The following is a 26,061-nucleotide window of genomic DNA, read 5'->3' on the forward strand; positions in this document are numbered from 1 at the left end:
ACCTGAGGCGGTATTTTGCTGATTTTCCTTGGAATGACTACTGCTTCCGTGTCAGAGACCCGTCTTTGTGTGCTGAGCGCATAACAGAGGTGATAGTGTCTGGCATGGAGGCGTACATTCCTCACTCTTTTTCTCGTCCTAAACCTTCTAAACCTTGGTTTAACACAGCTTGTTCTCGTGCTATACATGATAGAGAGGTGGCCCACAAAAGGTACTTAAGCCTTCCTTCACCAGAATCTCATGCACTTTATATTTCTGCCCGGAACCATGCCAAGTCTGTTCTCCAACTAGCCAAAAACTCCTTCATTAACAGAAAATGTCAAAACCTTTCAAGATCTAACTCCCCTCGTGATTTCTGGCATCTAGCCAAAAATATCTCCAATAACTTTGCTTCTTCTTCTTTCCCTCCTCTACTTCAACCAGATGGCACCACTGCTATCACATCTATTTCTAAAGCTGAACTCTGCTCAAACCTTTGCTAAAAACTCTACCTTGGACGATTCTGGGCTTGTTCCTCCCTCTCCTCCACCCTCTGACTACTTCATGCCTCGTATTAAAATTCTTCGTAATGATGTTTTCCATGCCCTCACTGGCCTAAACCCTCAGAAGGCTTATGGACCTGATGGGGTCCCTCCTATTGTTCTCCGAAACTGTGCCTCCGTGCTTGCACCTTGCCTAGTCAAACTCTTTCAGCTCTGTCTGTCAACATCTACCTTTCCTTCTTGCTGGAAGTTTGCCTACATTCAACCTGTTCCTAAAAAGGGTGACCGCTCTAATCCCTCAAACTACCGTCCTATTGCTTTAATTTCCTGCTTATCTAAAGTTTTTGAATCTATCCTCAACAGGAAGATTCTTAAACATCTATCACTTCACAACCTTCTATCTGATCGCCAGTATGGGTTCCGTCAAGGCCGCTCTACTGGTGATCTTCTGGCTTTCCTTACTGAGTCTTGGTCATCCTCTTTTAGAGACTTTGGTGAAACTTTTGCTGTTGCCTTGGACATATCAAAAGCCTTTGATAGAGTCTGGCACAAAGCTTTGATTTCCAAACTACCCTCCTACGGTTTCTATCCTTCTCTCTGTAACTTCATCTCAAGTTTCCTTTCTGACCGTTCTATTGCTGCTGTGGTAGACGGTCACTGTTCTTCTCCTAAATCTATTAACAGTGGTGTTCCTCAGGGTTCTGTCCTGTCACCCACTCTCTTCTTATTATTCATTAATGATCTTCTAAACCAAACTTTTTGTCCTATCCACTCCTATGCTGATGATACCACCCTGCACTTTTCCACGTCTTTTCATAGACGTCCAACCCTTCAGGAGGTAAACATATCACGCAGGGAAGCCACAGAACGCCTGACTTCTGATCTTTCTAAAATTTCTGATTGGGGCAGAGCAAACTTGGTATTGTTCAATGCCTCAAAAACTCAATTCCTCCATCTATCAACTCGACACAATCTTCCAGACAACTATCCCCTCTTCTTCAATGACACTCAACTATCCCCCTCTTCTACACTGAACATCCTCGGTCTGTCCTTTACTTATAATCTGAACTGGAAACTTCACATCTCATCTCTAGCTAAAACAGCTTCTATGAAGTTAGGTGTTCTGAGATGTCTCCGCCAGTTTTTCTCACCCCCCCAGCTGCTAACTCTGTACAAGGGCCTTATCCGTCCATGTATGGAGTATGCTTCACATGTCTGGGGGGGTTCCACTCATACTGCTGTTCTAGACAGGGTGAAATCAAAAGCTTTTTGTCTCATCAACTCCTCTCCTCTAATTGACTGTCTTCAGCCTCTCTCTCACCGCCGCAATGTTGCATCTCTAGCTGTCTTCTACCGCTATTTTCATGCTAACTGCTCTTCTGATCTTGCTAACTGCATGCCTCCCCTCCTTCCGCAGCCTCGCTGCACAAGACTTTCTTCTTTCTCTCACTCCTATTCTGTCCACCTCTCTAACACAAGAGTTAACCAGTATTTTCAATCATTCATCCCTTTCTCTGGTAAACTCTGGAACTCCTTGCCTGCTTCTGTATTTCCACCTTCCTATGACTTGAATTCCTTCAAGAGGGAGGTTTCAAGACACTTATCCACCAATTTTTGACCACTGCTTTGACCCTTTTAGGGACTGGCATTTCAGTGGGCATTTTTTTTATTAGATTTTTGTTGCCCTTGGCCAGTATCCTTCCTACATAAAAAAAAAAAAAAAAAAAAAAAAAAAAAAAAAAAAAAAAAAAAATTCCTGACAAAGCATTTTGTGCCACAGAATATTCAGCAATGTAATGTTTGTTTAGCAAACAAACCAGTTTCCCTGAATGATAGCTTTATTTCTGCAGGTTAATACAGTCTCTCTATGGGGGAGAGTTTGGAGACAAAAGCCAAGCATATATATATATGTGGTTTTTGAGCCAAGCACACTGATCATTACATTATCATGTGTAGTTTTAATATGTAATTTAGATCAAGGACAGTGCAGTGATAGAGGAAAAATTATTCACTAGATTTTTTCAGAGAAGTTTTATGACATAAAGGATTAATTGAACGATCAGTATATATATTGGCTCACTAGCTGCATCTCTTTAACACAGAAAGCTTTCACTAATTATCTTGGCCCAATTCATTAAGTGCATCGCTGTTGTGGGAGGGAAGATATGCAGTGTTTCCCTGCCATCTGTGGGAGTTACATTCCAGAGCCTCCTGCAAATAGTTAAAATCTGTGAATATGGGAAACCATCCTTATAAGGATCAGAACTACCTATATTTATAGTTTAAACCTTAAGCTATGCATCTCACATTTACTAAGCAATTCACTTTAAGACAATAAAAAACAGTTATTATATGTATAGTACATGATATTTTAATTAAAAAATACAGTGCACTATAAAATAAAAGGGGAATAAGTTGATATGTACAATAAACCCTTGATATAATGAACTTCTATTTACCAAATTTCAGGTATAACAACCTATTTAAGGCTGCTGTCTGCTGCCTGCCTCTCTCTCTCTCTCTCTCTCTCTCTCTCTCTCTCTATACACATATATAGCAAATTTTCATCTCAAGTGACCCACTCTCCCCCCATATGTGTTCGTTATATCTTGGGTTACTGTAATTTATAACTGAAAGAATAATTTGGGCTCTTTGGGCTGAAAGACTGAGCTGGTGGTGACACCTGGCAACTCTGAAAACTCCCCATTAGTTAGGTTAGGTTAGGGAAAACTCCACAAATATGCAAAACCATGAATATGTGAGGGAACGCTGATATATGCTATCTCTTATTTGTTGTAGATGTATTCCATTCTATTGGCACAGAACAATAGGAAAATGGCATCAAGGAAGTAGAGATGCCACCAAACTTTATGAGACTAGACATAACCTTGCACATAGAATTGCTGAACATAAAGGTATTTCTCCTTGAACTAATAATCAACCAGCTGTTCCATCATTTTCAGCAATAAGTTCCCATTCACATGAACATGATCATCCCTTTTTGTGACAAAGATTTCAGAATACTACACAAGACAGAGTCCAATATGGATACAAAATTATTAGAGGCAATATATATTACACACATAAATCCAGTACTGAATAATAACTTAACATCAAGTCAATCACATATTGTAAGATAATGTTTCGGAGGCCCGTTCCAATACCATTATCATAGTGTAGGAACCCAACTATTTCAGTCCCTCTCTCATTGCCATACAGGCAAGATGTGTGTGGATACTTATTGTTTTCTGTCAATCCAGTTTATAATCTTGGTGCTTGTAGTGTTTTGTTTTTTGTGTGTAGTGCCATATGATGTGAATTATATACAACTTTTACATAGTATTTTATTGTTTTTTTTAGCTTGAAGGTGCCTGCAGAAATAGGCAAAACAGCAACTGATGAAAGAATAAAGTTGAAGGAAACTGGAGTTTCCCTGCAAAACAAGTTATCAAGAAGACCTATACAATGTGTGTGTGTATATATATATATATATATATATATATATATATATATATATATATATATATATATATATATATATATATATATATATATATATATATATATATATATATATATATATATATCCTTACCATAATGCTCTTCTTTGGCACTTGAAGCATGCATCACACTTTTGTATGATTGATCGTATAATTTTTCCTGAGTGGCCCAATCACCCACACTATCACATTCACTATCCAAGTCCTTCCTTCAGCCTTGACACACGCACTGTAATGATGGAACAGTATGTCACAACTAGATAAGTGTAATCAACTAGGTTAACACACACACACACATACAAGTATTTTTGAGGGCTTCAAGGAAGAGGATCTCAATGTAGCTCATATAAATACATGAATGTGGATAACTAAAGAAGAAAATGTGAAAATACAAGAAGCTTAACAGCGATGATAAAGGCATGGAAGGAAGAAACAGAAGTGGGTGGCGACAATGTAAAAAAAGATATCCAGTGATATAATAGAGATGGAAAGGGAAAAAGAAAACAAAGAACTGAGAAGAGGTGACAAAAATAGTGGACTTAAATAAGAAATACTGTGAAGAGATTAAGAAACTCAAGAAAGAGAATGAAGAATTAAAGAAAACTTTGCAAGAGAGGTTAGGGTTGGAGGAGTGAGAGCTAGTTACAGAGAAAGTCAAAGGTTGGAAAGAGAGAGAACAGGAAAAGGTGGACATGGAGGACATAACAAGGCAACAGCAACAGAAACAACAAGGATATGGAAAAGCAAGTGATTAAAATAATAAAGGAAAAAAGTAATCTTGTGAGAAACACAGTACAGAGAAAGATGTGTATGGTGGTATTTGGGGTCAAGGAAAAGAACCTACCCATGAAAACAGCTAGAGAGAAAGAAGTGAAAAGAACTAAGGAAATTATAGCAGAAGTGGCAGAGGAAGGAGAGGGGAGAGTCGAACAAATTGAAGAGGTTTACAGGATCGGAAAGTATGACAAAAATAGAACAAAGCCAATGTAAAACAAGAATCATGTCACAAACAGCAGCAGAACATGTCTTGCAAAGAACAGGAAAATTGGCAAAAGCAAAAGGATTGAAGGAAATATGGATAAAAAGAGACATGAACAAAGAATAGAGAAGTAAACTAAAAGTCAAAAAGTGAATAGAGAACAGGAAAGTTGTGGACATGAAAGTGAGGAAATGGTGGCACAAAGATGCCACACAAGACCACCAAACAGAAGTTTAAAGATCATGTATACTAATGTAGATGATTTGGTGTCCAGCCTACTGGAACTTGAAGACTATTTAAAGAACAATAAACCAGATGTGGTATGTTTAACAGGAACCAAACTAGAAGAGGAAATAAAGTTGGGATTTGCAAAGGAAGGATACAGTACATGGAAGAGGGACAGAAAAGGAAAGGGAAGAGAAGTGATGATATTGGTAAAAAAGGATATTGTTGTTGAGGAAGTGGAATATGGTGATGGAATGGTTGAAACAATGAGTGTTGTGATTAAGATCAAAAGACGTGAAAAAAGGAAAATCATTGTGAAATACATACCACCAAAAACTAATGCATGGTAGACTAATAAATTCAAAAGTATGCAACTAGAAACAAAAAAATAGTATGGAGGAAATGATAAGGAAAGGTAACAAAGTACTCTTAGTAGGTGACTTCAACACTAAAAGAATTAACTGGGAGGAGATGGAAGTAACAGAAAATGTTGGGTCATGGAGTGAAGAACTTATGCAAACCATGATGGTGAATACAACGAGACAGTGGGTGAATGAGCCTATAAGATGTAGAAGAGAAGAAGAACCATCACAGCTGGATTTAGTGTTTATGAAAACCCCAGAAAGTAGACCAAGTATACATTGTCTGAGTTCAATGGGAAGAAGTGATTATGTGACAATAGAGATAGTACTACAGGAGGAAACAGCATTGCACAGGAAAGAACAATACAGAAATTGGAGACAGAACTATGCTAAGGCAAACTTTGCAGAGCTTAGTAAGTTTTATTGAAAAATTAAATGGAAAGAGCAATTTGAAGGTAAAGTAGTGCAAGAAAAATATGAGATATTTTTGAGCAAGTATAGAGAGGGGATGCAACAGTTTGTACGGTTATAAAATGAAAATTGGGAAACATGAACGGTATAATGGCAGGTGTGTAGAAGCAAATAAGAACATGGAAGAAAATGGCTATGGCCTGTTTTAAGACTATACAAGTGGAAATACCCTGGTCTGAGGCAATTTTCTCTCTCTCTCTCTCTCTCTCTCTCTCTCTCTCTCTCTCTCTCTCTCTCTCTCTCTCTCTCTCTCTCTCTCTCTCTCTCTCTCTCTCTCTCTCTCTCTCTCTCTCTCTCTCTCTCTCTCTCTCTCTCTCTCTCTCTCTCTCTCTCTCTCTCTCTCTCTCTCTCTCTCTCTCTCTCTCTCTCTCTCTCTCTCTCTCTCTCTCTCTCTCTCTCTCTCTCTCTCTCTCTCTCTCTCTCTCTCTCTCTCTCTCTCTCTCTCTCTCTCTCTCTCTCTCTCTCTCTCTCTCTCTCTCTCTCTCTCTCTCTCTCTCTCTCTCTCTCTCTCTCTCTCAAACAAAAAATAAAAAGGTGGAGAAACAAGGGGAAAGGGAGATGAATGAACAGAAGGTAGCCAAAATCAAATTTGTACATTTGTGTGTGTTTGCATTTGTTTCTTATTTGTATTTTCACAGATTGACCCAAATCTAAATTACCATTTTTAATGAAAGAGAGAGAGAGAGAGAGAGAGAGGAGAGAGAGAGAGAGAGAGAGAGAGAGAGAGAGAGAGAGAGAGAGAGAGAGAGAGAGAGAGAGAGAGAGAGAGAAATCACAAATACTTACTAACCTGGAAAGTGGAGTCCTTGATGATAAATTGGCTGGGATCAGCAGGGTGAACTGTGGCAGAAGTTTGGTGCATGGCAAATATGGCTTCAGGATGAGTAAATGGAGAGGCAGGAGGGAGTGATGGTTGTGGGGGAGATGATGAGTGAGCAGAAGGTGAGAAGGATGAGGAGAAAAAAGGTGATGGTGCAGAGAATGATGAGGAATGGACTAATGGGGAAGAGGAAATGTGAGATAATTTTGAGGACTGGAAGGCAGTAATAACAGGTGGTGTAGTGCTGAGGTGAGTATGGTCTGAGGCATGGCCAGGAGCTGCTGTATGACCAGATTTCTGAGTTTCCAGTGAAAGTGTCTGGCCAAGAGTTGGAGATCTGGCAGAGAAGCTGTGGCCAGAGGAAGGAGGCTTGGCTGCTGCACTAGACCCATAGACCACATCTTTGGAGTGGCTTTGGCCTTGAGGTGCAGCCAGGTAGCTGTAGCTCACCACCTGCCAGAGAAAAGCTTTTTTAACCTCACTGCCTGTCAGGGAAGAGCTTTTTTAATTTCCATTTTAATCTTACATGATTAAGGTCATATGATTAATAGTTATACCATCTTCTGTATATCTAGCCTGGAGGTTGAGATGTGATGGAATGATTCCAAATGTGAATGTATATCATATTAAATCCTTGTCTCTACTTTCCTCCAAATGAGATCCATGGGCCTTGTATAAAAAAGTTGGGAGTCCAATCTTTTAAAACTAGTAACTCTAATATTAGAGATTTGAGAGACAAAATAAAGCATAATTAAAGCTTTGATAAGCATTTATAAATCTGTACATTCTTTCAATTTTTTTTCACCATTTTTGAATGGCATATTGGAGTGATTTGAGTCAGAAACAACAATTTTGAACACTTTTGTTTCTATTTGTTGGTAATGTGTAATACCACTGATGAGAGACAAACTTTGTGCTTGGAAGGAAAGAACTGACACCCTTGCTCTATAAATTCTGCTTCACTGCATGCCACAAGTTTTATAATTTATATCAGAACTATTTCTAGACTAACCACTTCATAAGCATAATCATTTTGTCATCACAGTTTTCACTATGCTGCCTTATCACCATTGTGCTACAGTGATCTCAGATGCTTCTGATTTCATAATGAAAGTTAGGGCTGACTTTAAAACCAGTTGACAACTGATAGTCTAAATTCCAATCCAAGAAATGAATTTTGTATCATCAATGAATGAAAGTGCTTGATTGTTCTACAAGTTTGGTGAGGATTGAGGTTGCTGGTTAGTTCTGGGGAGTAGATTAGTAAAATTCTGAAGAAGTATTTTTTAACTGTCTTCACCCAGGAAAACATGCAGGAAATGCTGGATAGTGAGATTTTTAGAGCAGAAGAGAATGAGAAGCTGAAAGATATTACCATAATTAAGGAGATAGTGGAACAGGTGATAGATAGGCTACGAAAGTTCAAGACACCAAGACCAGATGAAATATATCCCAGAGTAGTTGGGTTTAGGAAGGGGGATAAAAACCCAGGGAGGAGTTAGGATTCTTTTAATCTCTAACGTTTCAGCTGAATAGCCATCCTCAGAGAGACTGATTTACATGAGTGAAAACACACTTTTTATAACAACATACAAAATTTTCTCATTTGACATTCGTATAGAGTATTGCCATCCTGGCGTGTACCTCACCTAATTTTATTTTCCTAGTCAGGAAGTTGTTGCTGCAAATTCTGAACGCTCTTAAGTAAAAAACAATAATCACACCAGATTTGACTCTCATGCTGTGGGCTGAAAGGTAGTGAATGAAATTGTCCTTATTGGACGTTCATTCACTACCCACAGCATGAGAGTCAAATCTGGTGTGATTATTTATTTTTACTTAAGAGCGTTCAGAATTTGCAGCAACAACTTCCTAGAGCAAGAAATACGATATATCATATCAACTTTCAAAAAGCTGGGTTATCCCGAAGGGCTCCTTGTTAGGCTTAAGAATAAGGCAAAGAAAATAACAACTGAAAACAAAGAGAATAAAGATCCCTGTACAACCAGCGAAAGAGAGAGGTATATATGTGTACCAAATTCGGACAAGGCTTCCATAATTAATAAATATTTGTCTTGAACAGGATTAAAAATAGCAACATTAGCGGGAGAGAAAATTGGTGAGCTAACGAGGACTAAAGACACCGGACTTGTTAATAATAACAGCGTAGTGTACAGCATACCATGCAAAGGTTGTACAAAGCAGTACATAGGAGAAACAGGCAGGGGACTTAAAACAAGAATAGCAGAGCATAGGAAAGGTGTTTTAAAACACAACACATCAAACTCCCTTGTATTGCACATAGAAAAATGTAAACACTTACCAAAATGGGAAGAGGCTAAAGAAATTAAAGTTGGATTGAAGAAAAGAATGAGAAAAGCTATAGAGGCAGCCCTCATAACAACTAGGGAAGTCATTAATCACAGAGAAGGTTTTATCAGGTGGGTGGGTAATTCCGCCAGATTGGCCCTCAGGTCAGGTACAAGGAAAATCCCCAGTAAAGGCTCGTCACGTAGGCAGATAATGCCACCTGACTAGGAAAATAAAATTAGGTGAGGTACACGCCAGGATGGCAATACTCTGTACGAATGTCAAATGAGAAAATTTTGTATGTTGTTATAAATAGTGTGTTTTCACTCATGTAAATCAGTCTCTCTGAGGATGGCTATTCAGCCGAAATGTTAGAGATTAAAAGAATCCTAACTCCTCCCTGGGTTTTTATCCCCCTTCCTAAACCCAACTACTTGTCAACATGAACAGTTCATATCCCAGAGTACTTAAGGAATGCAAAGAAGTTATTAGTGAACTGTTAGTTTCTGCCTTTAGGAAATCACTTGAGATACCGGTAATGTGGAGGCAAGTGAATATAGTACCCAGCTTTAAGAAAGGAGATTTAAGCTTAACTTCTGTTGTAGAAAAAATAATGAAGTCAGTAATAGTAAAGAACATTAGGGAACATTTAGACAAACATAACTTGATAAATTGGTCACAGCATAGCTTCACAAAGGGGAAGTCTTACCTGACAAACTTGTCAAGATTTTACTGTAAAGTTTACATGGCAGGAGATAATGGTGATAGTTATGACATCCTATATCTGGACTTCAGTGAAGTGTTTGACAAGGTACTCCATCAGAGGCTCCTGAGAAAGGTTAGGGCACACGGAATAGATGGGAAGGTGTTAGGGTGGATAAGGTTGTGGCTAAGTGACAGGCGACAGAGTCGTAATAAACAGCTCTAAATCCGAGTGGGATTAAGTAATTAGCGGGGTGCCACAGGGATCAGTATAAGGGCCATTGATGTTTTTAATATACATCAGTGACTTGGATAGTGGAATTAGTTGTGACGTTAGTAAATTTGAGGATGACACGAAGATAGGTAGATTAATTAGATTAGAATTGGATGCCATCCCCTTGCAGGCAGATTTGGATAGGATGAACGAATGGACAGACAGATGGCAAATGCAGTTGAATATCAAGAAATGCAAAGTACTTAGCATAAGTAGAGGAAATCCACACAGAAGGTACACAATAAACAATGAATCTCTGGTAGGTTTAGGGTACAAAAAGATTTAGAATTTATAGTTAGCTCTAAATTCCATATAAGAAAGCAATGCATAGAGGCCAGAAACAGGGCAAATAGGATATTAGGATTTATTTTTAAGAGTGTTAAAAGTAGAAGTCTCGAAGTAATATTAAAGTTATATTTGGTGCTGGTCAAACCTCATCTATATTATGCTGTGCAGTTCTGGTCCCCCATATTACAGGAAGTATATAGGTCTTTTAGAATCAATACAAAGGAGAATGGCTAAAAGGATACAAGGAGTGAGGAGTATTCCTTACAAAGAGAGATTGAAGCTGTTAAATTTACATTAAGAGAGATGTAGGTTGAGAGGGGACCTGATAGAAGTCTTTAAATGCTATAAGGGTTACAACACAGGGGATATAAGCAAAATTCTTAGGATTAGTAACCAGGATAGATCAACAAATAACAGTTTTAAGCTTGAAAAATTTAGTTTAAAAAAGAGATAGGAAGGAATCAGTTCTCAAATAAAGTGGTAGATGAATGGAACGGACTCAGTAATCAGGTTGTTGGTGTTGGGTCATTAGGAAGCTTTAAGAGAAAATTAGAGATTTATGGATGGGGAGAGATAGGTGGAAATAGGTAAGTATATTTCATACAGGAACTGCCACATGTATGCCTGATGGTTTCTTGCAGCTTCCATTTTTTATGTTCTTATATTCTTATGAGTATGTATCTTGAACCTAGATTTAGGAAAAAATTGCTTGTCTTATTATCACAGGGATATTGATCATAGAAAAGAAACACTCATCTTTTGTACTTACATTTTTTTATTTTTATTTATTTTTTTTTTTTTGTGAATGTGAAAGAAAATGCCCTGACAGAATTATTTTTTTCTTTTTAAGGAACATAATGAAAAAAGTTATATTTGCAATTGTCATGTTTGGAATGATTGGGTTAACTATAATTAGCCTTAGTTTGTGTTGGCTACACACACTGGATCATGTGTGTTGCTGCTGTGATTATTAATGAGTGTAATTTCCAGAAATGTGATTTCAGTACTCAACTAGCAAGTCAGCTAAACACACATGATTTATTCAAAGCAAAAGACTATTCAGTGTGTTTGAAGACTACTTGATATTGATAATAAAACCCATCTTAATGCTTACTTTCAGGTTTTTTTTTCTGATTTTATTTTCAGACAAGGATATGTTCACATTGTTGTTGTTGTTGAGGAGAAACTGTTGTTTTAGTGAGCTATGAAAGCCCTGACCCATTCATAGCTATGAAGGTTCCATGGTTCTTAGTTGCGAATGATTTTGCTTTAAAAAATTACCAGCACTAAGATGTTCATAGCCCACTAAGATAAATCTTAGAAGCATCTGGGAATGTGGCTTCTGGCTCCTCAGGGGTATGTTGTTGTCCGTCATAATAATGAAAAGCTTATGTGTTGTATAAAAGTAAAATTAAGATAGCAGCCTGTTATTTATGGATAGCAAGCAGGCTGGAGGGAGGGAGAGTGTGAAGTGTGTGGGTGTCGTGGCGGGGAAGTGTCTCAGTGTGACACGTGAATCACTGCATGAGCTGTCATTGGCTGACTCTTCTCGTGCTGCTGTGGCGAGGGAGTTATTCTCTCTGGCCCCAGCAACTGATAGCTATCACTCAAGCGTGACAAAAAGGTTCTGTGGATAATTTCACTTGGATGGATTTTGACCCTAATGTGGGGTCCATTCTGATGTCTGCACTCTCTCTCGTCACGTTAGGAAGGTTGGGGAAGACAATGCAATAAAATAGTAATTTTGACCACAAGGGCACATAGATCACTCTGGCTCTGGGAACCTCATATAATATCTGATGCAATATGATCATAGGATAGTGCAATTTTTTTTTTTTTTTCCCCTTTCCACCCCTTTTTTCTTTTCTTTTTTTTTTTTTTTTACGTAGGAGGGACACTGGCCAAGGGCAACAAAAATCCAATAAAAAAAAAGCCCACTGTGATGCTAGTTCCAGAAAAGGGTCCAAACCAGTAGTCAAAAATTAAAGGATAAGTGTCTTGAAACCTCCCTCTTGAAGGAATTCAAGTCATAAGAAGGTGGAAATACAGAAGCAGGTAGGGAGTTCCAGAATTTACCAAAGAAAGGGATGAATGATTGAGAATACCAGTTAACTCTTGCATTAGAGAGGTGGACAGAATAGGGGTAAGAGAATGAAGAAAGTCTTATGCAGCAAGGCTGCAGGAGGAGGAGAGGCATGCAGTTAGCAAGATCAGAAGAGCAGCTAGCTTGAAAACTGCAGTAGAAGATAGCTAGAGATGCAATATTGCAGCGATGAACAGAGGCTGAAGACAGTCAACTGGAAGAGAGGAGTTGATAAGACGAAAAGCTTTTGATTCCACCCTGTCTAGAAGAGCAGTAATAGTAGAACCTCCCAGACGTGTGAAGCATACTCCATACATGCACGGATAAGGCCCTTGTATAGAGTTAGCAGTGGGAGGGGTGAGAAAAACTGGCAGAGATGTCTGAGAATGCCTAACTTCATAGAAGCTGTTTTTAGCTAGAGATGAGATGTGAAGTTTCCAGTTCAGATTATAAGTAAAGGACAGACCGAGGATGTTCAGTGTAGAAGAGGGACAGTTGAGTGTCAATGAAGAAGAGGGGATAGTTGTCTGGAAGGTTGTGTCGAGTTGATGGATGGAGGAATTGAGTTTTGAGACAATAAACAATACCAAGTTTGCTCTGCCCCAATCAGAAATTTTAGAAAGATCAGAACTCAGGTGTTCTGTGGCTTCCCTGCGTGAAATGTTTACTTCTTGAAGGGTTGGACGTCTATGAAAAGATGTGGAAAAGTGCTGGATGGTATCATCAGTGTAGGAGTGGATAGGACAAGAAGTTTGGTTTAGAAGGTCATTGATGAATAATAAGAAGAGAGTGGGTGCTAGGACAGAATCCTGAGGAACACCACTGTTAATAGATTTAGGAAAAAAAAGTGACCATCTAACACAGCAGCAACAGAATGGTCAGAAAGGAAACTTGAGATGAAGTTACAGAGAGAAGGACACAAGCCATAGGAAGGTAGTTTGGAAATCAAAGCTTTGTGCCACACTCTATCAAAAGCTTTTGATATATCCAAGGCAACAGCAAAAGGTTCACCAAAATCTCTAAAAGAGATGACTGAGACTCAGTAAGGAAACCCAGAAGATCACCAGTAGAGCGGCCTTGACAGAACCCATACGGCAATCAGATAGAAGGTTGTGAAGTGACAGGTGTTTAAGAATCTTCCTCTTGAGGATAGATTAAAAAACTTTAGATAGGCAGGAAATTAAAGCAATAGGATGGTAGTTTGAGGGATTAGAATGGTCTTCCTTTTTAGGAACAGGCTGAATGTAGGCAAACTTCCAGCACGAAGGAAAGGTAGATGTTGACAGAGTTGAAAGAGTTTGACTAGGCAAGGTGCAAGCACGGAGGCACAGTTTTGGAGAACAATAGGAGGGATCCCATCAGGCAACCTGTCTTTATATACCTTTCAAATCAGTAATTAATTAGAAAGTTATTATAATATCTGTACCACTATTTCTTACCATAGATAGTATACATTTAGTTCAGACAACACTCCATTCTTGGCATCACACTTATTGAAACATCACACAACATCTCTATAATGGTCAGAAACAAATCCATGTAGCCATGCACGGTGTGCACTGTGTTGTGTATTTACCTAGGTGTAATTTACAGGGCCCGAGCTACACTCATGTGGTCCCATCTCCATACCTATACATATCTAATTTTTCCTTTAGTTTGTGTACACTTGTTGCCAAAACTATACATATCTTCTTTTAGTCCATTCCAAACTTCAGTGTGTCTTTGTGGAAAACTATTCTTTGTGTTGTTTAGACATCTTCTTTTCCCTGCTTATGTGAGTGTCCCATTCTACTGTCATGACTGCTTGTCTCTTTTAGTAATGGTTTTGTCATTACCAACTTCATTTTGTTTGCCAACTTGTAGATAGTTATCAAATCTCTTTCTCTCCTTTGTTCCAGTATTGGTAAATCTATTTTTTCTAATCTTTCTTCATAACTTAATTCCTCAAATTCTGCCACCATTTTTGTTGCTATTGTTTGTATTCTTCCTAACTTGTTTACATGCTTCTTACATAGAGACTACACAACTGCTGCATATTCCAATCTAGGTCTTATTATCATAGGGATTATTTTTCTCATCTTACTTTTGTTCATGAGGTAAGAAGCTGTACTATGTTTCATAGTAATCTGTAAATGTTCTCCATATTCTACCTATATGCTTCTCTGGTTGGAAGTTATCTGGCTTTACTACTCCTAGATCCTTTTCTTCCTGGATCCTTTTAATATATTCGTTTTCTACCTTGTATGTCCAATGTGGTCTTCTATTCACTTCTGCACATCTCCATCATATGACATTTGCTTACATCGAATTTAACTTCCCATTTTTTGCTCCATTCACAAATTTTATTGGTCATTTTGTAGATATTCACAGTCTTTGCAACTTTTTATTTCTTTCTGTAATTTAGCATTATCTGCAAATAGGCTGTTGTAGCTATCAATTTTTTCAAGAATATCATTTATATAAACAATGAACAATACCATATTGGTGATAGTACTGACCCTTGTGGCACACCACTCTTTACTGTTTTCCAAACCAACTTTTCATCATTAGCTACTGTTCTCATTTTTCATCATTTGAAGTAATTTTCTATCCACTTTATACTTGTCCCATGTAGTCTCTTAATATTTTCAAGTTTCCACATAAGTCTTTCATGGGGGAACCTTGTCAAAAGCTTTTTATCAGATCTAGTTATATACAGTCCACAAATGCTTCTCTTTCCTACATGATGTCATCACTCTTGAGCTGAAGCTTAATAGATTTGTTACACATGATTTTCTTTTCCTGGAGCCATATTGTTTGTCTGTTATTATTCCTTCTTTTATAAGAATTCTGCTGCCCATTGTGTGTGTGTGTGTGTGTGTGTGTGTGTGTGTGTGTGTGTGTGTGTGGGGAGGGGGACAGAATTTGATAATAACACTGACATTACAGTTGTTACTCTTCCTTCATAATGTGCAATTAGTGATTGGGTGCCAATTATACCAGAGACACTCTTCAGTGAATTCTTTCACTCATAATACCCCATAATCAATGATCTAGTGCCTCTAAATATTACAGTAATAAAATTATTTTGTAATCACCTTTCAAAAAGCATTACCTACTCAGCTAGACTACCAGTATGCAGAAACTTCTGCTAGCCCCTAAGCAACGGGTGTTTTGTGCAGAAACCTCTTCTTGTAATGAGTTTTTAGAGAAAAATAACTCTTATTCCTAGTTATATCTCATTTAGTACAGATTCTAGAATAATGAAACTTACAGCATAAGAAGCACCTATCCTTCTCCATTCTAGTGGTACTTTTGTCTGACTCATTATTTTAGTTCAACAGGAAGTAAAGGTGTGTTCATTATGCTGGATATAGTACTGGCTACAGCTCACTTGCCCCACCTGCCCTCACTGCTTTCCCCACATATCAAAAGGAATGTTCTTCCACTGTGACTCCTTGTCTAACAGCACTTAATGGGAGTGGATGAGGTTAGCTTGCATTTGCACTTAGCCATTCATTAGGATGAGGGCAGATCACCTCCTTCCATGATACTTGCCTTGTATAGAATACCAGATGGCAAGTCACTAAAAGTGGTAGGGAGCAGCTTTGTAAATGTTGCTAAGTTATGTTCAAAATATCTCTCTCCCACTTTCATTTTGATTTAAGGATTGAAAATCATGAGGCACATACATTCATTACCCATCAGAGCCACTGTGTTGCTTGTTGCTCAGGGGGTTAAAATTATTGATACCTGAGAGATGTTACTCTAAAAACTGGAAAAATAAATAACAGGCAGCTCTAAATAAATTATATACTGTCGACAAATAACAACAGTAGCTTATGTAAAAAAGAACATAAATGCTTAGTACACATTTTTAGACCTCAGCTAGGATGTGAAAACATGAGCTAAAGCTAAACTAGATGTGATGTACTTTATGATTATGTCAGCTAAAGGCTTGTCCTTTAAGCTTGTCAGATCTGGTTTCAATCCCTGGTCACATCCACTTCCCATGTTTATAAATTTTTTTTTTTTCATAATTTTTAATTTTGTAATAGGGAATGTATTTCTTTGTTTAACTATGACATTGGCAACATGGTGGTGGGATGGTCTTAAAAGATTTCATATAGGGGAAAGAATAAAGCCTAGTACGAACTTATGATGGCATTGTTTTGTTGAGTCAAACAGGAAATGAGTGTCCCACCCAAAAAAGGGAGAAAACATGAATGGAGAAGGGGCTTCCTAGTGAATACTCTGGTAAACCTTGCAAGACCAGAACCACACTTCCCAGACACACACTTTGGATTGTTTGGATACTTATTGTACCACATTAAATTAATGAAACATCAGAAATTAACCTAGAAGGAAGAGCCATGTAATGCAGTGATAGGACACAAATATGAGCCAAAGCTAGATTAGCTGTGAGGTACCTCATGGTCCAGTTAGTTAAGGCTTGGTATTCTGGTATGTTCATTCCTGGTTCAGTCCCTGATCACATCTACCTCCCTTTTTTTTCTTTTCTTCCCCTTCATGTAGGAGTGGCACAGGCCAAGGGAAACAAAAATTCCAGCAAAAAAAAAAAAAAAAAAAACAGCCACTGAGGTGCCAGTCCCCAAACAGTCAAAAATGTTAGTCAAAAATACAAGTTAAGTGTCTTGAAACCTCACTCTTGAAAGAGTTCAAGTCATAGGAAGGTGGAAATACAGAGGCAGGCAGGGAATTCCAAGGTTTACTAGAGAAAGGGATGAATGATTGAGAATACTGGTTAACTTGCATTAGGGAAATGGACAGAATAGGGATGAGAGAAAAAAGCAAGTCTTATGCAGCAAAACCAAGGGAGGAGGGGAGGCATGCACTTCACAAGATAAGAAGAGCAGTTGGCATGAAAATAGCAGTAGAAGATAGCAAGAGATGCAACATTGCAGCAATGAGAATGAGGCTGAAGACGGTCAGTTAGAGGAAAGGAGTTGATGAGATGGAAAACTTTTGATTACACCCTATCTAAAAGATAGCATACTACATACATGGACGGATAAGGAGGGGTGGGGGTGAGAAAAACTGGTGAAGAAGACTGATGCCTAACTTCACAGAAACTGTTTTAGCTAGAGATAAGATGTGAAGTTTCCAGTTTAGATTATGATTAAAGGACAGAGGACAGACTGAGGATGTTCAGTGTAGAGAAGGGGGACGGTTGAGTGTCACTGAAGAAGAGGGGATAGTTGTCTGGAAGGTTGTGTCGAGTTGATAGACGGAGGAATTGAATTCTTGGGACACTGAACAATACTAAGTTCACTCTCCCCCAGTCAGAAATTTTGGAGAGATCAGAAGTCAGGAATTCTGTGGCTTCCTTGTGTGAACTGTTTACTTCCTGAAGGATTGGACATCTACAAAAAGACGCGGAAAAGTGCAGGGTGGTATCATCAGCATAGGAATGGAAAGGACAAAAGTTTGGTTTAGAAGGTCATTGATGAATAATAGGAAGAGAGTGGGTGACAGGACAAAACCCTGAGGAACACCATTGTCAATAGATTTAGGAGAAGAACAGTGACCATCTACCACAGTACCAATAGAATGGTCAGAAAAGAAACTCGAGATCAAGTTACCAAGAGAAGGATAGAGGCTGTAGGAGGGTAATTTGGAAATCAAAGCTTTGTGCCACTCTATCAAAAGCTTTTGATATGTCTAAGGCATCAGCAAAAGATTCACCAAAATCTCTAAAAGAGGATAATCAAGACTCAATAAGGAAAGCCGGATCACCAGTAGAGTGGCATTGACGGAACCCATACTGTTGATCAGATAGAAGGTTGTGAAGTGATAGATGTTTAAGAATCTTCCTGTTGATGCATTAAAAACTTCAGATAAGCAGGAAATTACAGCAACAGGATGGTTATTTGAGGGATTAGAACGGTCACCCTTTTTAGGAATAGGCTGAATGTAGGCAAGATTCCAGGAAGAAGAAAAGATAGATGTTGATAGACAAAGATGAAAGAGTTTGACTAGGCAAGGTGCAAGCACAGAGGAGCAGTTTTGGAGAACAATAGGAGGGACCCCATCAGGTCCATAAGCCTTCCGAGGGTTTAGGCCAGCAAGGGCATGGAAAAACATCATTGTGAAGAATTTTAATAGGTAGCATGGAGGATGGAGGAGAGGGAGGAACAAGCCCTGAATTGTCCAAGGTAGAGTTTTTAGCAAAGGTTTGAGCAAAGAGTTCAGCTTTAGAGATAGATATGATAACAGTGGTACCATCTGGTTGAAATAAAGGAGGGAAAGAAGAAGCAAAGTTATTGGAGGTGTTTTTGGCTAGGTGCCAGAGATCACGAGGGGAGGTAGATCTTGAAAGATTTTGACACTCTATTAATGAAGGAGTTTTGGCTAGTCGGAGAACAGACTTGGCATGGTTCCGGGCAGAAATATAAAGTGCAAGAGATTCTAGTAATGGAAGGCTCAGGTACCTTTTGTGAGCTACCTCTCTATCATGAATAGCAGGAGAACATGCTGTGTTAAACCAAGGTTTGGAAAGTTTAGGTATGGGCAGAAATATAAAGTGCAAGAGATTCTGGTAATGGAAGGCTCAAGTACCTTTTGTGAGCTACCTCTCTATCATGAATAGTAGGAGAACAGGCTGTGTTAAACCAAGGTTTGGAAGGTTTAGGTCGAGAAAAAGAGTGAGGAATGTAGGGCCCGATGCCAGACACTATCACCTCCGTTATGCGCTCGGCACACAGTCTCTGGCACAGAAGCAGAAGTCATTCCAAGGAAATTCAGCAAAATACCTCCTCAGTTCCCCCCAACTAGCAGAGGCAAAACACCAGAGGCACCTCTCCTTAGGAGATCCTGAGGATGGATTGGAGCAATAGGACAAGATACAGATATGAGATTGTGATTGGAGGAGCCCAATGGAGAAGATAGGGTAACAGCATAAGCAGAAGGATTAGAGGTTAGGAAAAGGTCAAGAATGTTGGGTGTATCTCCAAAACGGTCAAGGATATGAGCAGGGTGTTGCACCAATTGGAGGATAGCAAAGTTGAAGGCTAGTTCACCATGATGGTCAGTGAAGGGAGAGGAAACCCAAAGATGGTGGTGAACATTGAAGTCTCCAAGAATGGAGGTCTCTGCAAAAGGGAAGTGAGTCAGAATGTGCTCCACTTTGGAGGTTAAGTAGTCAAAGAATTTCTTATAGTCTGAGGAGTTAGGTGAGAGGTATACAGCACAGATAAATTTAGTTTGAGAGTGACTCTGTAATAGTAGCCAGATGGTGAAAAACTCGGAATATTCAAGAGTGTGGGCACAACAGCAGGTTAAGTCATTGCGCACATAAACGCAACATTCAGCTTTGGATTGAAAATGAGAATAAAGAAAGTAGGAGGGAACAGAAAAGGGGCTATTGTAAGTTGCCTCAGACACCTATGTTTCAGTGAGGAAAAGAAGATGAGGTTTAGTAGAGGAGAGATTGTGTTCTAGAAATTGAAAACTAGATTTAAGACTGTGAATGTTGCAGAAATTAATGAAGAAAAAGTTGAGGGGGGGGTCTCAAGAGACTTAGGGTTGATACCAGAAGACACTAGCCTTGATGAGCATCACTAACAGGACACATCAAGAAAATTTTAAGTTGGTTTTTACCTAATTATTTTTTATTATTTTATTCATAATACTGTACATGCATATCATAAATAAAGATGAGGTTTACTAGAGGAGAGGTGATGTTGTACAGATAGAAAATTATATCTAAGACAGCAAATGTTACACAATTTAATGAAGAAAAGTTATAATATACCAGTAAAATGCCTTGGAAGGCGATTAACGAGCAAAGATGTCAGTAATGCATCAGTGGAAGGGGTATTTCAAGAAGAGAGAGAGAGAGAGAGAGAGAGAGAGAGAGAGAGAGAGAGAGAGAGAGAGAGAGAGAGAGAGAGAGAGAGAGAGAGAGAGAGAGAGGCAACTTCAGGCACCCCACACATCATGCACTTGCCTAATATTCAAATCACTCTAGCTCAAAACTCTACAAGAGCCCAGTGGTTGTGCTATATACCACTTGGTAGGAAATTTCATTTTGTGTTCAGTGGTATCTATCCACTCTCATTGAGATAAAAGAAAATTGGTGAAAATTGCAGAAAACTGATGGTCACTTTACAAAAAAGTTTTGTATTGTATTTTGCATATGCACAGTAGTGTTGCAAATTTCACATGATTTTTCATCATAACTTGTATTACTCTTATTACCAACAAAAATTTGAGCTTGATCAGTTAATTACTTAAAAAGTTGTAATTTTGACTTTGTGCATGTACAGTGCTACTTCAAAGTTGACGTAAGGAATTTTATTAAAATTATAACATGACACCTCTTAAGTTTCATTAAAACTGGTTGAGTAGTTTTTGAGAAATCCCATTTCTGACACCCTTCTACTTTTAGTAAGTTAACTTCACCCAATAGAAGAGATGAAAGCTATATCATAAAAAATTGATAGAGGTGTGCTATTATATGATGCTAATTTTGTTACGATCAGCCACGTAGTTCTGGAGATATTAGCGATTGAATAGGGTTATGGTCAGACCGAGCCAGGCCCCTCAAAACGAAACAACAACCTCCATAGTAAACTTTGTTTTGCTCATAATTAATTTCTCACTCTTTCATAAAAGAGAACATAGTTATCCATTCAATCATGAGTTCCCCTTCAATACAGGGAGTGTAATATATATACCTCCCATATTTATAATATATGAATTTCTCACTCTTTCATAAAAGAGAACATAGTTATCCATTCAATCATGAAGAGTTCCCCTTCAGTACAGGGACTGTAATATATATACCTCCCATATTTATAATATATGAATTTCTCACTCTTTCATAAAAGAGAACATAGAGTTCTTTGTTTAATCATGATTAGTTCCTTTTCATTACATGGACTGTACTAAATACATATTTTTTCTTAAGCTACTTTTTTAGAATACTTTTGGCTTAAGTTGAGAACTTGACCGCCCTGATTTGAGGAATGGTGAAGTGGAGCCACCAGGCACAATATCTACCAATTCACAAAACAGAGCAATGACTAAATTTTGACTTCTCTATTTCCTTAGTTTGGTGGCATCCCTACTTCCTTGATGCCATTTTCCTATCGTTCTATGCCAATAGAATGGAATACATCTACAACAAATAAGAGATAGCCTATAGCAGCGTTCCCTCACATATTCATGGTTTTGCATATTTGCAGAGTTTTCCCTAACCTAACCTAACTAATGGGGAGTTTTCAGAGTTGCCAGGTGTCACCACCAGCTCAGTCTTTCAGCCCAAGGAGCCCAAATTATTCTTTCAGTTATAAATTACAGTAACCCAAGATATAATGAACACATATGGGGGGAGAGTGGGTCACTTGAGATGAAAATTTGCTATATATGTGTATAGAGAGAGAGAGAGAGAGAGAGAGAGAGAGAGAGAGAGAGAGAGAGAGAGAGAGAGAGAGAGAGAGAGAGAGAGAGAGAGAGGCAGCAGACAGCAGCCTTAAATAGGTTGTTATACCTGAAATTTGGTAAATAGAAGTTCATTATATCAAGGGTTTATTGTACATATCAACTTATTCCCGTTTTATTTTATAGTGCACTGTATTTTTTAATTAAAATATCATGTACTATACATATAATAACTGTTTTTTATTGTCTTAAAGTGAATTGCTTAGTAAATGTGAGATGCATAGTTTAAGGTTTAAACTATAAATATAGGTAGTTCTGATCCTTATAGGGATGGTTTCCCATATTCACAGATTTTAACTATTTGCAGGAGGCTCTGGAATGTAACTCCCACAGATGGCAGGGAAACACTGCATATCTTCCCTCCCACAACAGCGATGCACTTCTGTGTTAAAGAGATGCAGCTAGTAAGCCAATATATATACTGATCGTTCAATTAATCCTTTATGTCATAAAACTTCTCTGAAAAAATCTAGTGAACAATTTTTCCTCTATCACTGCACTGTCCTTGATCTAAATTACATATTAAAACTACACATGATAGTGTAATGATCAGTATGCTTGGCTCACAAACCACATATATATATATATATATATATATATATATATATATATATATATATATATATATATATATATATATATATATATATATATATATATATATATATATATATATATATGCTTGGCTTTTGTCTCCAAACTCTCCCCCATAGAGAGACTGTATTAACTTGCAGAAATAAAGCTATCATTCAGGGAAACTGGTTTGTTTGCCAAACAAACATTACATTGCTGAATATTCTGTGGCACCAAATGCTTTGTCAGGAATTGTGGCAATGATACTTCAATCCTTGTCTTTGCATCCTACAATTTGTATGCTGAACATAAACCTTATCAACAAGTTTCTTGAGCTTCATATACTTTTATATATATTACACAAAGTCCATGACAACTGAAAAACTATGCAAATAATGAAATGTAGCAGTAGCATCAAGGTAACACCAGTCTGCTACTAATACTGCTGCCATCCACCTTCTGACCTGCTCAGATGAAGCAGAAGCGTTGTCCTCTTCAAAAGAATCCTCAGCCACCACACAAGACCGCTCATTGCTGTGGTAGTGTTGGGAGTAGAAGTTGGGGTAGTGGACAGGAGGAATGACACTGCCCTCACTCTGTGTTGAAAATATATGCTGCCATAAGATGGAGAAAATACTGAATCTGATACTGACAGAAATAAAGAACAAAATTGTTTACAAAAATTTTATCATAATTGTTTATAATATCAAGCAAATCTACAGAACATAGGACAACTCTACAACAAGCAGGCTCCAGGCTCCAGGCTGGCAAGCTTGAATAGTCTACACATCATATAAACTTTTGACTGAATAAAGATTCAGATGGATCCATGCTATTTTACAGGATTTAAGCTTTTAACAATGATACAAGTTCCCCATGAAAGGAACAACAAACTAAAGTCAAGTATGCGATCTCCTTCACTTTGTGTGCCTTCTTGTTGCAGTAAAATAATGTTCAGCTTCTTTTATCCAATTTTCATGGTCTAAACGAAACCTTTCTTATCAAAGATAATATAAGTTGTGGGATTTAGTTCACAATCAAATCAACATTTCTCTATTTTACCTACATCTGACATCTGTATTCATATGAATTTTTCTACAGCTACCCACCCAGCAAGAGAAGAGTGCTGTGGAGATCTCCATCACCCACAATAAGTCCCTGAAATGCCTAAATAAACTTGGGATTCATGTCAAATAAAAACAAAACTCACTGGGACATAGTACACATTTGTAAGAGTCCAAGGCAAGACTATCCCACCATCTGTGTACCATGGAATGCTCCCAACAACTGGAGTTACCCACAACTGAGCTGCACTTGGTGCCAATAACCACTCATTCTCAGATACCCAACTCCTAAGCAAATCAATGCTGCATCTGATTACCACTAGGACAATACTTAGTAAAAATTAACAAAGGTGGGGAGTTCCTCAGTCTATTACCATTACTGGGTAGGATACAGATGGAGAAATAGTACAAAAGACAGTTCAGTATTTGGTACAGTAGAGAACACTAACCCTCACCTATAGAAAGAGATCAGCCGTCAATACTTTCAAAGGAATAATTTCATCACTGTAAAATGGTTCTTTTTCAGGTCCCTTCAATAAACCTTGCATGTCACTAGGTCATGGACCATGCTTCTATGAAAAGGCACAGATCAATGCCTCTTATGAAAGAGCACAGAGTTGATCAGGAATGAAAAAAGAAAAACTTAACTGACTTTGGAATCAAATATCTAAACTACATCTCTGTAAAAAAGATAGGGAGACTGAAAGAAATTTAATTGGAAAACATTCTATACAACATGGACAACCAAGGTCATGTGACCTTCTTAACATAACTCCTCCTATCAAATCACAATCTAAAAGCTTAAACACCTGATACCTTGAGCCTCCTACACACATTATGAACAGATGGTTCCCAGCCTTTTTTTTAGGAGATTAGTACAATGCCATGTTAACCTTCACATTATCATCCAAACATCAATTTAAAAAGCTAAATACTTATTAAGTGAATTTACACATGCTTCAACACTCAAATACAGAATCCTGCACACAAACTTGACATGCCTTTGACAACTTTTTTATTGTCATATAAGAGAAATAATAAATCACCACCTCATTTCCTTTCCTCTTATGTTGCTTAGTGTTTTGAGGACATGCTGCCATACATACATAGCAAAACACAAGTACAAAAATTAAGAGTGAAACATTGTGAAAACAAGGAATAAATATGTTTCATGTGACAGCATAGGAAGTGAAGCACAAGAAGTACAAGTGGCTAGGTGTACAGGCCACACACCTACCTGGCTTGGTCTCAGGTTCAACACCCGGGCTTGGAGGGCACGGTGGCCATGCCTGCTGCTAATGACCTGGCCTGTATCTGGTTCATTCGGGCTTCATCCTCAGCCATCAAAAGCTTGTTGTTGATAATTCTGTGCCATCACCAGGAAATGGAACAGAAGGAAAGGGGAGGTGAAGAGAAAAAAGACAGTGGGTAAGGATATAAGAACTTCTGAAAATATGCAATAAAGGGAGAATGGAAAAAGGAAGATGAAAATGAAATTTAGGAGATTACAAGGAGGTTGGTGGGTTCCCCTTGTTACTAATACTGTACATACTGTATATGGATGAATAAAGCTACAAAATATCTTTTATCTTGCCTCCTTAAAAAAAAGTCAATACTGACCTTCATTAGCATCCTTAAAAATTTCATCAGATACAAAACAAAACTGCTGTTATAGTGACTTAAACACTCCATATCATCTGTCAGCCCCTGCAGGCTCCACACTGAATAAAAGGGTCACACCTGTCAGTACAGCAGTCATGTGAACCTTTATGACTTGTCTCACCGTACTTGCACACAACCAAAATATATAAATGACCACATATTTTACACTTCCCTCAGCTTGTTAAGTGTGGTTCAACAGCCCCCACAACAAATGATCTGTCTCATTGTAGCAACAGCATGTCTTTATCAACTGCACACAAATACACACACACACACACACACACACACACACACACACACACACACACACACACACACACACACATACACACACACACACACACTAGCTCTAATTTTGTATATCATTTTATGTAAATTATATGCTAAATGACCAAAAAAAAATATATGTCTGTAAATGATGCTACAGTCATGAAGATAATCATGCAAAATGAAAAGTGGAGAATTATCAGAAAATTCTGAATATAATGGAGCCAATCTGATTATTAACATGAATATGACGGAGTCAAGATTGACAAATGGAGCTAAGAAATAGCATATGTTGGAAATGGGACAAGAGGATAAAGAAACAAAGATGGGTAGTCGTAGAACAAAGTGATAGAGTGAGAGAAACTTGGAAGTAGCACTAGAGAAATGAATATGATTACTTCAAGAACTAAATAAATGTTGAAAAATTTGAAAGTGGTGTATATATATATATATATATATATATATATATATATATATATATATATATATATATATATATATATATATATATATATATATATATATATATATATATATATATATATATATATATAT

At 37.9% G+C, this 26,061-nt stretch overlaps 1 protein-coding gene across 1 annotated transcript; it reads right to left on the reverse strand.

Moving 5' to 3' along the window:
* Positions 1-2,302: 2,302 nt before the first annotated feature.
* On the reverse strand, positions 2,303-25,336 carry LOC135103185 (uncharacterized). Its single transcript, XM_064009278.1, has 5 exons — positions 25,318-25,336; positions 24,815-24,891; positions 22,978-23,109; positions 6,810-7,292; positions 2,303-2,693 (listed from the first exon to the last, which is right to left on the reverse strand). The coding sequence occupies exons 1-5, from the start codon at positions 25,334-25,336 to the stop codon at positions 2,595-2,597; spliced, it is 810 nt and encodes a 269-aa protein (XP_063865348.1). The 3' UTR covers positions 2,303-2,594.
* Positions 25,337-26,061: the final 725 nt, after the last annotated feature.

Source organism: Scylla paramamosain, chromosome 8, assembly GCF_035594125.1.
Source record: "Scylla paramamosain isolate STU-SP2022 chromosome 8, ASM3559412v1, whole genome shotgun sequence".
NCBI lineage: Eukaryota > Metazoa > Arthropoda > Malacostraca > Decapoda > Portunidae > Scylla > Scylla paramamosain.